At 44.8% G+C, this 13,583-nt stretch overlaps 1 protein-coding gene across 1 annotated transcript in view; it reads left to right on the top strand.

Annotated features, from left to right (window-relative positions):
• The window catches only part of cetp (cholesteryl ester transfer protein, plasma), a 42,800-nt gene extending 29,253 nt beyond the window's left edge, over positions 1-13,547 (top strand). Inside the window, exon 15 of the mRNA XM_034535209.1 lies at positions 13,476-13,547. Coding sequence (XP_034391100.1) covers positions 13,476-13,547 — 72 coding nt within the window. The remainder of the gene's footprint in view (positions 1-13,475) is intronic.
• Positions 13,548-13,583: the final 36 nt, after the last annotated feature.

Genomic DNA, 13,583 nt, shown 5'->3' with positions numbered 1-13,583 from the left:
ATTTAATTTTTGCCATATCCGTCCCAGATGTAACGGGTCTATTCTGGGCCATGGCAGCCGGGTTTATCGGCAACCAGCATTGTGGGTTCTGGCCGGCTAATGGCTGAATCTGGGCCCAATCTATCATTAAAAATACTTTATAATGAATTACAAAATTCACGGCAAAATATTCTACTTTAATCTATGCCGTACACAAATTTCACGGCGAAAAAACGTCTGCTAGATCGTATAAATACATTTTGATTTCAGGATTTGCAATGCAATTTCGCCACATTTCCATTAAATTAAAGTTAAAGTTACTCCACCCATGATTGCCTTTGCAGGCCTGCTTTTAACACCGTTATAGAGACGTTGTTGCATGTGTCTGTGCTCAAATGACTGATCAGATAACAACATTATTCGGGTCCTCAGGACAGGTTTTCTAGCTAACCTAGAGTTAACTAACGTTAGCTTTAAAACGTGCTGGTGCAGGCCTTCTAGCTAGCTAAGTGCTGACCAGAGATGAGCTCACCAGGGGGCGGAGATGTACAAGGACCAACCTCTACACAGACTTCATTAGGTGGGATGTTAAAGTCCGGCCTGAAGCTGTTGAAGTCCTTGGGCCGCGAGGTCTGGTACCACGCAAGATGTCTTCCATAGCTGTGGTACTTTCCGCAGCCTCAAGCTCAAGTTGAAGACATGCTCCACTATCCTGCACAGCTGATCTGCGCTGATGATGTCTGTTGCGTCTCAAATCCGTCGAGGGATTCTTGTCCCTTTGAAGAAAGACCGATCACAAAATAGCCTAATTCGAATAAAACTTTAAGATCAACTTTAATAACAAAAATGATTTGAAGGATATAACAAATTCAAAAAACATCTATGTTCTGCGAAACAGAGCTTGTCCTTAAGCAATCCGACAGACCACAACTGCGCCGAGAAAACTGCTATTTTCTGGAACTCCCCGAGTTATAAAGCACTTTTGCAGCCTGCCTTATTTCGATACATCAGTATTGGGTGTTGTGTATTGTCTTCATCTGCTCCATATCACGAGTGAGGGTAAGGTGGAGCGGGAGATCGATAGGCGGATCGGTGCGGCTGCAGCAGTAAAACAGGCGCTGTACCGGTCCGTCTTAGTGAAGAGGGAGCTGAGCCGGAAGGCAAAGCTCTCCATTTACTGGTCGGTCTACGTTTCAACCCTCACCTATGGTCACGAACTCTGGGTCGTGACCGAAAGAACGAGATCTCGGATACAAGCGGCCGAAATGAGCTTCCTCCGTAGGGTGGCCGGGCTCAGCCTTAGAGATAGGGTAAGGAGCTCGGACATCAGGGGGGAGCTTGGAGTCGAGTCGCTGCTCCTTCGTGTCGAAAGGAGTCAGCTGAGGTGGTTCGGGCATCTAGTTAGGATGCCTCCTGGACGCCTCCCATTAGAGGTTTTCCGGGCACGTCCAACTGGTAGGAGGCCCCGGGGAAGACCGAGGACACGCTGGAGGGATTATATCTCCCGGCTGGCCTTGGAACGCCTCGGGATCCCCCAGAATGAGCTGGAAAGTGCTGCGGGTGAGAGGGAAGCCTGGGTCGGCCTGCTGAACCTGCTGCCACCGCGACCCGACCCCGGATAAGCGGGTGATAATGGATGGATGGATGGATGGATGCTCCATATCGTTATAGCACAGGTTGAAATGTTAAAGGGGTTGAAGTGTTTTATTCAATTCAATTCAGTTTATTTTGTATAGCCCAATATCACAAATTACAAATTTGCCTCAGAGGGCTTTACAATCTGTACACATACGACATCCCTGTCCCAGGACCTCACATCGGATCAGGAAAAACTCCCCAAAAATAACCTTTGACAGGGAAAAAAGGGAAGAAACCTTCAGGAGAGCAACAGAGGAGGATCCCTTTCCCCGGATGGACAGAAGCAATAGATGTCATGTGTACAGAATGAACAGCATTTACAAAGTTACATAAACACATTACATGAATATGACAATGTATGAATGGAACTCCAATCCATGAAACAGAAGGAGGTAGAGAGGAGGGGGGTCGGGGCGCATCAGCAGGGCCAACGAGGGAGGCCGGCTCACCAGGCATCAGACACCTCCAGGTCCAATGGACCCTATGAGACGTGAAGTCACAACGACTCCGGGGAGGAAGCAGAGTTAATAAGGTGCAATGGAGAGATGTAAATTCATCCATAAGGAGAGACATAAGAGGAGATAGGTGCTCAGTGTATCCTAAAACATCCCCCAGCAGCCTATAAGCCTATAGCAGCATATCAAGGGGCTCGACCAGGGCAAACCTGATTCAGCCCTAACTATAAGCACTATCAAACAGGAAAGTCTTAAGTCTATTCTTGAATGAGGTGACTGTGTCTGCCTCCCGGACTGAAAGTGGAAGCTGGTTCCATAAAAGAGGAGCTTGATAACTGAAGGCTCTTGCTCCCATCCTACTTTTTAGGACTCTAGGAACCACAAGTAGCCCCGCATTTAGTGAGCGCAGCTCTCTAGTGTGGCAATATGGTACTACAAGCTCCTTAAGATATGATGGTGCATCACCAATCAAGGCTTTATAGGTGAGGAGAAGAATTTTAAATGTGATTCTTGATTTTACAGGGAGCCAGTGCAGAGCAGCTAATACAGGAGTAATGTGATCTCTTTTCTTAGTTTTTGTGAGTACACGTATATAAGGTAAATAAAATTGGTCCAAGCACAGAACCTTGTGGAACTCCGTGATTAACGTTGGTGGTCATTGAGGCTTCATCGTTTACAAATACAAATTGAGATCGATCTGATAAATAGGATTTAAACCAACTTAGTGCGGTACCTGAAATGCCAATCGACTGATCCAGTCTCTGTTATAGGATGTCATGATCAATGGTGTCGAACGCAGCACTAAGGTCTAATAATACCAGTACGGAGATGAGTCCTTTATCTGATGCAATTAGGAGGTCATTTGTAATTTTCACCAGTGCTGTCTCTGTGCTGTGGTGTTTTCTAAATCCTGACTGAAACTCCTCAAATAAACTATTCTGATGTAGGAAGTCGCACAACTGATTTGCGACTACTTTCTCAAGGATCTTAGAGAGGAAGGGAAGGTTAGAGATTGGTCTGAAGTTAGCCAACACCTCTGGATTAAGAGTGGGCTTTTTCAGGAGAGGTTTAATTACAGCTACTTTGAAGGAATGTGGTACATGCCCTGTTAGCAAAGACACATTAACAATATCCAGCAGAGAGGTGCCAATTAAAGGCAACACGTCTTTAAGCAGCCTCGTTGGGATGGGGTCTAAAAGACAGGTAGACGGTTTAGAAGTAGAAACCGTTGAGGACAATTGGTCTAGGTTAATGGGAGAAAAGCTATCCAAATATACACCAGGGCATACAGCCGTTTCCAAGGCCACTTCTCTTGATGACAGATCGGCAGTAGTTGAGGGCAAGAGATCATCAATCTTGCCTCCTAATAGTTAAAATCTTTTCATTGAAGAAGTTCATGAAGTCATTACTACTGAGGTCTATAGGAATACATGGCTCCACAGAGCTGTGACTCTCTGTCAGGTTGGCTACAGTGCTAAAGAGAACCCTGGGGTTGTTCTTATTTTTCTCTATTACTGATGAGTAATAGGCTGCTCTGGCATTACGGCGAGCCTTTTTGTATGTTTTAAGGCTGTCTCGCCAAACTAAGCGTGATTCTTCCAGATTGGTGGAACGCCATATACTTTCGAGCTTTCGTGAAGTTTGCTTTAGGTCGCGGGTCTGAAGGTTATACCAGGGAGCAAGCCTCCTTTGCCTCACTGTCTTTTTCTTCAGTGGGGCTATCGAGTCTAGTGTCATTCTTAGTGAGCCTGTAGCACTATCGACAATATGATCAATCTGGGACGGACTAAAGTTAGCACAGGAGTCCTCCGTCACATTGAGACGTGGTATTGAATCAAATGCAGAAGGAATCGCTTCTTTAAATTTAGCTACAGCACTGTCAGTTAGACATCTGGTGTAGAAACTTTTGACTAACGGTGTATACACACAGTATAAACTCAAAAGTTATGAGGTAATGGTCTGACAGAAGAGGGTTATGTGGGAAGACCTCTAAATGCTCAATGTCAATGCCATATGCAAGAACAAGGTTGAGGGTGTGGCCAAAGCAGTGAGTGGGTTTCTGTACTCTCTGACAGAAGCCAATCGAGTCCAACAATGAGATAAATGCAGCACTAAGGCAATCATTATCAACATCCACATGAATATTAAAATCTCCTACAATAATAACCTTATCACTTTTAAGGACTAAACTTGATAAACACATAAATTCTGAATATGGACCTGGTGGCCGGTACAGTATAACAAATAGGATTGGCTGTAATGTTTTACAGGTTGGATGTGAAAGACTAAGAACAAGGCTTTCAAATGAGTTGTAGTTTAGTTTAGGTTTAGGATTCATTAATAGGAGAGTCAAAGATGGCTGCTACTCCACCTCCTCGGCCTGTGCCTCGAGGAATGTGAGTATTAATATGACTTGGAGGAGTTGATTAATTTAGGCTGACATATTCTTCATGGCTCAGCCAGGTTTCAGTAAGACACAATAAATCAATGTGATTGTCTGATATTAAATCATTTACTAATACAGCTTTAGATGACAGAGATCTAATATTTAGGTGTCCACATTTAATTCTCTTGTTTTGTTGCACTTTTGAAATAGTGATGTTAACCTGTATGAGGTTATTTTGTATGACTCCTCTTCTGGTTACTTTTGATTTAATTAATTTAAGTGGCCGTGGGACAGACACAGTCTCTATAGAGTTAAGGTTAAGGGTGGGTAACTGCTCGAATGGAAGTGCAGAGAAGGGTGGAAGACTACAACTCTGCTTCTGCTTCCTGATCTGAACTCTGGGTCATGGATTAAGTCTGTTAATCAACTTCGCCATGTTTGCAGGAATGAGACGCGCTCCATCCCAAGTGGGATGAATGCCGTTTCGACTCATCAGATCAGGCTTTCCCCAGAAAGTCTGCCAGTTATCTATGTAGCCCACATTGTTTGCTGGGCACCACCTGGACAACCAGCGGTTGAATGACGACATGCGGCTATACATGTCATCATTGATCAGATTGGGGAGAGGGCCAGAGAAAACTACGGTGTCCGACATTGTCTTGGCATAAGTACACACCGATTTCACATTAATTTTAGTGACCTCCGACAGCCGCAGTCAGGAGTCATTACCGCCGGTATTATAATCTTACTGTAACTACGCTCATCTTTAGCCAGCAGTTTTAAACAAGATTCAATGTCGCCCGCTCTGGCCCCCGGGATGCATATGACTTTGGTCCCTGGCTTCCCTATCTTCACGTTTCTGACTATGGAGCTACCTATAACCAGAGTGGGTTTCTCAGCGGGTACGTCGCTGAGTGGGGAAAACTGGTTCGAAACGTGAAGAGGTACCAACCTCAGTGAGCTTCTATTTAGACTTAAAACCCCTTCGAACAGTCACCCAGCCATCCGGCTGCTCGGGGGCTGCCGGGGGACAGCTAACAGAGGCTAATGCTAAAGGCTCCGCTCCGGCTATGGGGGGAGGCGGGCTAACTAGCGTAACTGTCTGAGCTTCGATGGTGCGGAGCCGTGCATCTAACCCACTTAGAACTGCCTCCAACCTAGCAAATGAACTACACTTGTTGCATGTACCGTTATCATTAAGGGAGGCAGAGGAATAGCTATACATGAGACACTCTGAGCAAGAGGGAGCGGGAGGGGGAGAAGAAAACATTGCGAGCTGCTAAGCTGGCAACCGGAAGTGATGCAATACGCTTACCGGAAGAGAGAGAGCGATGCGTTCAGGAACCTCCCTCTGCTTACACTCCATAGAGTTCATTTATGGTCATTGGGAGCTCAACATGATTGTGCAGCCTGACAGCAGCAGAAAGGAAGGACTTGCGGTACCTCTCCTGAAGGAGCTGTGCAGAGCTGCCAGAATATCCTGCATGGGGTGGGAGGTGTTGTCCCACAGGGATGATAGCTTAGCCATCATCCTCCTGTCTCCTACCACCTCCACCATATCCAGTTGACATCCCAGCACAGTCTCTTCCTGTCAGCTGTTGAGATGCTGCTGCTCCAGCAGACCACTCCCTAGAAGTCAAAGAAGGTCTTTAGGAGTGCAGGGAGCACTCCTGGAGACCATGTCTCCTCAGCAGATACAGTCTGCTCTGTCCCTTTTTGTAAAGTGCATGAGTGTGATCGGTCCAGTCCAGTTTATTGGTAAAGTGAACACAGGTGAGACATCTCACAATCTCAATGTCCATTCCCTGGATGTTCAATGGTTCCGGAGGAGAGCGTTTACCCCGACGGAAATCCATCAACTGCTCTTTGGTTTTACCAGAGTTGATCTGGAGGCGGTTCCGCTGGCACCATCCTATGAAGTCCTGGTTCAGTTCTGTGTATTCCCTGCCGTCATCGGCGGAAATGAGGCAGATGATTGCAGAGTCGTCAGAGAACTTTTGTATGTGGCAGTTAGCAGAGTTGTGTCTTATGAAGTCCCAGGTTTATATGGTGAAGAGGAATGGTGCCAGAACAGTTACTTGTGGGGCCCCTGTGCTGCAGGACACCAGGTCTGACTCACACCCGTCTCCACACATACTGTGGATGGTTGGTGAGGGGCTCCACCCCTGTCTGCAAATGCCGGTTGCCGATAAAACCGGCTGCCATTTCTCAGCCAGATTCTATAGCCGTTTCTAAAATGCCAGATTGGGCAGCCATCAACAGGCCAGAGCCTGTTTCAGTGCTGGTTGCCGATAAACCCGGCTGCCATGTCCCAGCCAGAATAGGCCCGTTTCTGTAATGCCAGATTTGTTCCAGATTTAGCAGCCATCAACGGGCCAGAGCCGTTTTAGTGCTGGTTGCCGATAAACCCGGCTGCCATATGTCAGCCAGAATAGGCCCATTTCTGTAATGCCAAATTTGGCCCAGATTCAGCAGCCATCAACGGGCCAGAGCCGTTTTAGTGCTGGTTGCCGATAAACCTGGCTGCCATGTGTCAGCCAGAATAGGCCCATTTCTATAATGCCAGATTCGGCCCAGATTGGGCCGCCATCAACGGGCCAGAGCCTGTTTTAGTGCTGGTTGCCGATAAACCCGGCTGCCATGTCCCAGCCAGAATAGGCCCGTTTCTGTAATGCCAGATTCGGCCCAGATTGGGCCGCCATCAACGGGCCAGAGCCTGTTTCAGTGCTGGTTGCCGATAAACCCGGCTGCCATGTCCCAGCCAGAATAGGCCCGTTTCTGAAATGCCAGATTTGGCCCAGATTCAGCAGCCATCAACGGGCCAGAGCCTGTTTCAGTGCTGGTTGCCGATAAACCCGGCTGCCATGTCCCAGCCAGAATAGGCCCGTTTCTGAAATGCCAGATTTGGCCCAGATTCAGCAGCCATCAACGGGCCAGAGCCGTTTTAGTGCTGGTTGCCAATAAACCCGGCTGCCATGTGTCAGCCAGAATAGGCCCATTTCTATAATGCCAGATTCGGCCCAGATTGGGCCGCCATCAACGGGCCAGAGCCTGTTTCAGTGCTGGTTGCTGATAAACCCGGCTGCCATGTCCCAGCCAGAATAGGCCCGTTTCTGTAATGCCAGATTTGGCCCAGATTCAGCAGCCATCAACGGGCCAGAGCCGTTTTAGTGCTGGTTGCCAATAAACCCGGCTGCCATGTGTCAGCCAGAATAGGCCCATTTCTATAATGCCAGATTCGGCCCAGATTGGGCCGCCATCAACGGGCCAGAGCCTGTTTCAGTGCTGGTTGCTGATAAACCCGGCTGCCATGTCCCAGCCAGAATAGGCCCGTTTCTGTAATGCCAGATTTGGCCCAGATTCAGCAGCCATCAACGGGCCAGAGCCGTTTTAGTGCTGGTTGCCAATAAACCCGGCTGCCATGTGTCAGCCAGAATAGGCCCATTTCTATAATGCCAGATTCGGCCCAGATTGGGCCGCCATCAACGGGCCAGAGCCTGTTTCAGTGCTGGTTGCTGATAAACCCGGCTGCCATGTCCCAGCCAGAATAGGCCCGTTTCTGTAATGCCAGATTCGGCCCAGATTGGGCCGCCATCAACGGGCCAGAGCCTGTTTCAGTGCTGGTTGCCGATAAACCCGGCTGCCATGTCCCAGCCAGAATAGGCCCGTTTCTGAAATGCCAGATTTGGCCCAGATTCAGCAGCCATCAACGGGCCAGAGCCGTTTTAGTGCTGGTTGCCGATAAACCCGGCTGCCATGTCCCAGCCAGAATAGGCCCGTTTCTGAAATGCCAGATTTGGCCCAGATTCAGCAGCCATCAACGGGCCAGAGCCGTTTTAGTGCTGGTTGCCGATAAACCTGGCTGCCATGTGTCAGCCAGAATAGGCCCGTTTCTGTAATATCTACATCTGGGCCAGATATGGCAAAAATGAACTGGGCCAAAGTTGGCTCACATTTGGCCGCATCGAGCCGGAACACAGCCGAGTCAGCCGACACTCGGCGACAACACGGCCGAGTCCGCTGACTACCTGGGTAGTCTCCAACATTAGGTACTTTTTTTTTTATCCATACATCTTCAAAATATTATTCTTTACAAACTATGGTCTACAACAAATCAGATTTCAAAGGCAAGATCTTTAAGGCTTTTGATTGCTCTTTAATTGACTCATAACATTTACGATCCAGGCTTAATTTATTTTTCATAATAATCTCACTTTGAAGTCTGGGCCCTATTTCTCGTACCTGGCTAACGTGGTTAGAGGGATCATTTTCCGGATGAGATTATACAAGTCAGGGTTTTCGGTTCCTCGAACCAAGTTTGGCAAAATCACCATAGCAACACATCCAAAAATTTGAACCTGGTCAAGCGCAGGCTCATTCAGTCTAGCTGGATAATCTGGCCACTCACCCTGAAGAAAGTGGCAGCTCACTTCCTCATTGATGAAGGAGCGATATTAGTTAGATTAACTTTTTATAGGGAGAGAGTTCTCCGAGATCACCAAGATCTGTTATCAAGTGATGATGACTTTCTATACGAGCGCTATCGATTCTGCCCACAAGGAATCATTTATTAAAGACCTTCTTGAGCCACAGTGTGGTACATTGTTCTACAGTGTCGGCGATGCAGTACATCGGGAAAGCCGCTGTATGTTCATTACATTCGCTGGCCATGTCCGTGTAAATGCAATAAAAGTTCTATATGGTCATCTCCACATACATGAATATACACATATATATTATCTACTTGTTCTGAAAGAGTTGAGATAGTTATTTTAGATCTCATTGAATGATGCATGCTATTACGTAACTGCCAGCAGGCACATTTAATGAATGACGCACTTAAAATTAGCCGATACATTTTCCCCAACACTGATGCTGCGTTGCGAGTAGATTTCATGAAAGTCAATGCACAACAGACGAATGTATGCGAATAAAGAGGATTTTCCTCCATTTATCTAGACAGTCGGTGAAAGCCACCGAATTGTGTGAGCCTAGCCGGATGATGTTATGCATATATATATATATATATATATATATATATATATATATATATATATGATATTAATGTTATGAACCCAAACACGAAGGCATTAGATATTCCGGCGTTTGTGGGTTTTCCTCAACAAAGCAGAAATAGTGGTTATTTCTTCCATGGTGGATGGCGGAAGTTATAAATCTTTCCATGGAGATAAGTGAAGTGAATGAGTTGATTAGATTTTGCCATGATTATGGTCTGGAATTCCTTATATACGTTCATGATCATCTCCTGCTCCTCAGCGGAGAAAAAGAGGCTCTTCCTTTGAGTTTATTTGCCTTTGTGCTGTTAGAAAATCATGATTTCTGTGATCGACGCTTCCCCCTTTTGAAGGGGGACGGGCACGCGCAAGTATCCTGTGAACTGATGTCTGGCTCAAATTAACGAGATGGTTTGAGTGCGGATTAGCCTTTGAGAAACCGGGATAGCCTGATCTCAATCATCTTGTTAATTTTAGCTTGCTAATAGGACATTTGATCGACTTAGTTGAGCCACGTACGAGAAATAGGGCCCTGTTCGGTTCTTTTAACCTGATAAATAATGAATTACATTTTAGGAGGTTTCAATATAAAACTTAAAATTAAAGCTGCGAGCAGCATTGATCGGGCCCTCGAAAATTCACGCACGTCGAGGGTACTTGCTGGACGCCGGTTCGCGCGGCCGAGTGTCTGTGACTGTCGGACCAAGTTTCCACGAGTTGGAGGTTTTTTTCCTCCATAGAGTGATGCTCGAAAAGCATCTTCAATTTCATAACTGTTAATCACCAAGGATTTTAGATTGTACTGACCACATTTGAAGCCTATCCGATGATTTGCCTAGGAGGAATGGGCTAAAGTATGAAAAGAATCACACAGAAATCAAAATGACCAACTTCCGGTACAGTTTGGAGCATTTTCCCAAGAGACTTTCTATGTGTTACATATGCCTACCAAGTTTTAGACATGTAGGCCAAACGTAGCACTGGGGGCTGCTTAAATTAATATTTGTAGGGGGCGCTATGACTAGAATTCGAATTAATATATGGATGTCTTCAGGGTAAGTATGTCATGACATATGAGAAATATGGAGCAGATTAGATAATGTATGGTAGAGTTAAAACAACTTCCATTTTCATGGCGAATGGCGTGCCCTACTCACATAGTTTTATATTTTTAAAATCCTTATATAAGTTTTCATTGCTAAGGTCTCTATATCACACTGCCTGACTTTGGAATGAATCGGGTTTAATCTCTATGAGGAGTTCGCTGTTTTACAACTCCCCAAAACGTGAAGAAAAGGTTAAAAATGTGTCTCTAGGTGGCGCTATGACAATTCAAAATTCAAAAACATATGGATGTCTTCAGGGTCAGTATTTCATGACATGAGAAATATGGAGCAGATTAGATAATGTATGGCCGAGTTAAAACAGCTTACATTTTCATGGCGAATTGTGTTTCTTTGAAGTTGCACCCTACTCACATAGTTTTATATTTTTAAAATCCTTTTATAACTTCATGGCTAAGGTCTCTAGATCACACTGCCCAATTTTCGAATTAATCAGGTTTAAGCTCCAGGAGGAGTTCGCTGTTTTACAACGCCCAAAAAACATGAAAAAAGGCTAAAAGTGGCAATATTAAGCGATTGACTGCAGCGCCCCCTATTGTTAAAATATTATGAAAAAATTGGAGAACGTTAAGGGACTCAATGTGGACATATTCTAGCAATTTGGTGAAGATAGGCCTAGTCATTTGGAAGTTATGTGTCTTTAAATATTAGGCCACACCCCTTATAGATTCATTGGCCCATATCTTCTGAACGCAATGAGATACTAACAAGCTTTTGATAACTCTTGATGACATTGAACCAATAATGAAACACATACATTTTTGTAAAGATCGGACCCAGCATTTAGGAGAAAATGGAAAAAATGTGTTTTTTGTAGAGCAGGTCCAAGTGGGCAGGTCTACCAAATTTCAAGTCAATCGGTCAGTGTTAGCAAGGGGGCGCTATAGAGAATTTTTTTAATACCCAAAATGCGAGACCCCCAAAATGTTGTGTTTTTCTCCAGTCCTTATATGCATTTGAAATTCAAGAACGTTTGGGATATGATAAAGGCCCCAAAAGGTCAACATTCCTTAGAGAAAAGAATAATAATTCCTCGAAAAACAATAGGTTCCTCTACGACAAAGTCGTCACGAGGACCCTAATTAAAGCTGCGAGCAGCGATCCTTGCTGATTCATGCCATTCGGGGGCGCCGGCGAGACGCTGACCTGCTCGGCTGAGAACGCAGGCCCCTCGGTCGGACGTTTTACCCTTTGTCACGTAACGCTGATTTTGTTTCGCCAGTAGGTGGCTCTTCGACTATGACTGAAAATAGGCTTGTCGATATATCCTCAGGCCGTGACTTTTATCAAACATGACAAGTTTGGGGCAGATTCGAGCAAGTCTAGTTGAGCCAGTAGGTGGTGCTGTGACAATGTGAACATATATACGTGAAGTCTAGACCACGTCATGTAAATTAAATGTGAAAAAAGTGATGCAAAAATTAGACTTGGCTAGGAATTGAACCCAGGTCTCTAGGCACAGGGCAAACGCTTATCATGTTGAGCTACCGATCCGATGAAAAAACTGGATTGTTTTACCGTCTAAGAAGATAACATTACGGTCTAAAACTTGTCATTTTAATTTTTTAGTAGGTGTTCCTATGACAAATTCAAAGTTGTCTTCATGTAAATGTGTACAGGCCTTGACTGGCATCATGAATGATTATTTATGGATCAGTTTAAGCAACAGTCTATAACATAACAAAACACAGAAAGCGGGCGTTTATTGGGGTCCACATAATGTCAAGTCAAGTTATTTTTCTAACTAGTCATCGTTAATGCCTTGAGATCATCCTGGAAACAAGATTGAAGTCGATCGGATAAATTTTGTTGGTGAAAACCTTTGATGTATAACGGCGAAAAGTGACAAAAACAAGCGAAAAATGCCCAAAACTGCCAAATTCTGCGAATTATTGTAGCGCCCCCTAGTGTTCAAATGTTTGCATGTACAGGATGTAATGTGCACATATACTGCAGGATGCAGGTTCATTGGTCCATATGTCCTTAGCAGAAAGAGATATCAAAAAGCTTAATAACAGATGAATAATTTAAAAAAGAAAAAAAACTGAGTAGTATAACAATAAACAGTATAAACAGATGTTTATATATATGTATATATACATGTGTGTGTGTGTATATATACACGTATGTGTGTGTGTGTATATACACATGTATGTATGTGTGTATATATAGATACGTATATGTGAGGATCCTGATACAGAGGATGTTGTATGCCATACAGATGTATATGGTAAATGGACTCGTACTTATAGAGTGCTTTTTTTTGGTCTTCCGACCGCTCAAAACACTTGAACACTCCATTTCGTTCACCCAATCACATTCATACACTGCCCATCAGAATTAGCTGACATTTATAAAATTACATGTCATGTCATTTAGCTGACGCTTTTATCCAAAGCGACTTACAATCATGTTACATTCGTACACTGTAGACACAGCTACAGGGAACAATTCAGGGTTAAGTGTCTTGCTCAAGGACACATCGACTAGGGCAGGGATTGAACCACCAACCCCCTGATTGAAAGACGGACATTCTAACCACTGACCCACAGTCGCCCCAACAATATATATAACCATTCACACACCCCAGGCACAGCCTACGGGAGCAATTTGGGGCTAAGTGTCTTGCCCAAGGATACATTGACATGGACAACACACTGGACTACCCGCTAAAAATTAAAACTTACTGTTCCAATATCCACTTCAAAGTCAGCTGAAATTAACACATGGAATGGTTGGTGTTGATGACAGGTTACTTCATGTCACAGGGATGTGGAGGCACAGTACTTCTTGATCCCTGTGGTGACTAATGCCAAAGACTTTGTTAAAAAGTGAAAATAAGACCATTGAGTGATTTTTCTTTGCTTTTGATGTCTAGGACGTGGCCATTGACGTCACAGCTTCCTATGCTGACAAGAAACTCTTCTTAAAGGGTAACCAGTCAGAGTAAGACCTTTTCTTGTTGATTTTTGAAAGACTTACTGAA

This window comes from Cyclopterus lumpus, chromosome 6 (assembly GCF_009769545.1).
Source record: "Cyclopterus lumpus isolate fCycLum1 chromosome 6, fCycLum1.pri, whole genome shotgun sequence".
NCBI lineage: Eukaryota > Metazoa > Chordata > Actinopteri > Perciformes > Cyclopteridae > Cyclopterus > Cyclopterus lumpus.
This window is presented reverse-complemented; position numbering and strand designations above follow the sequence as displayed.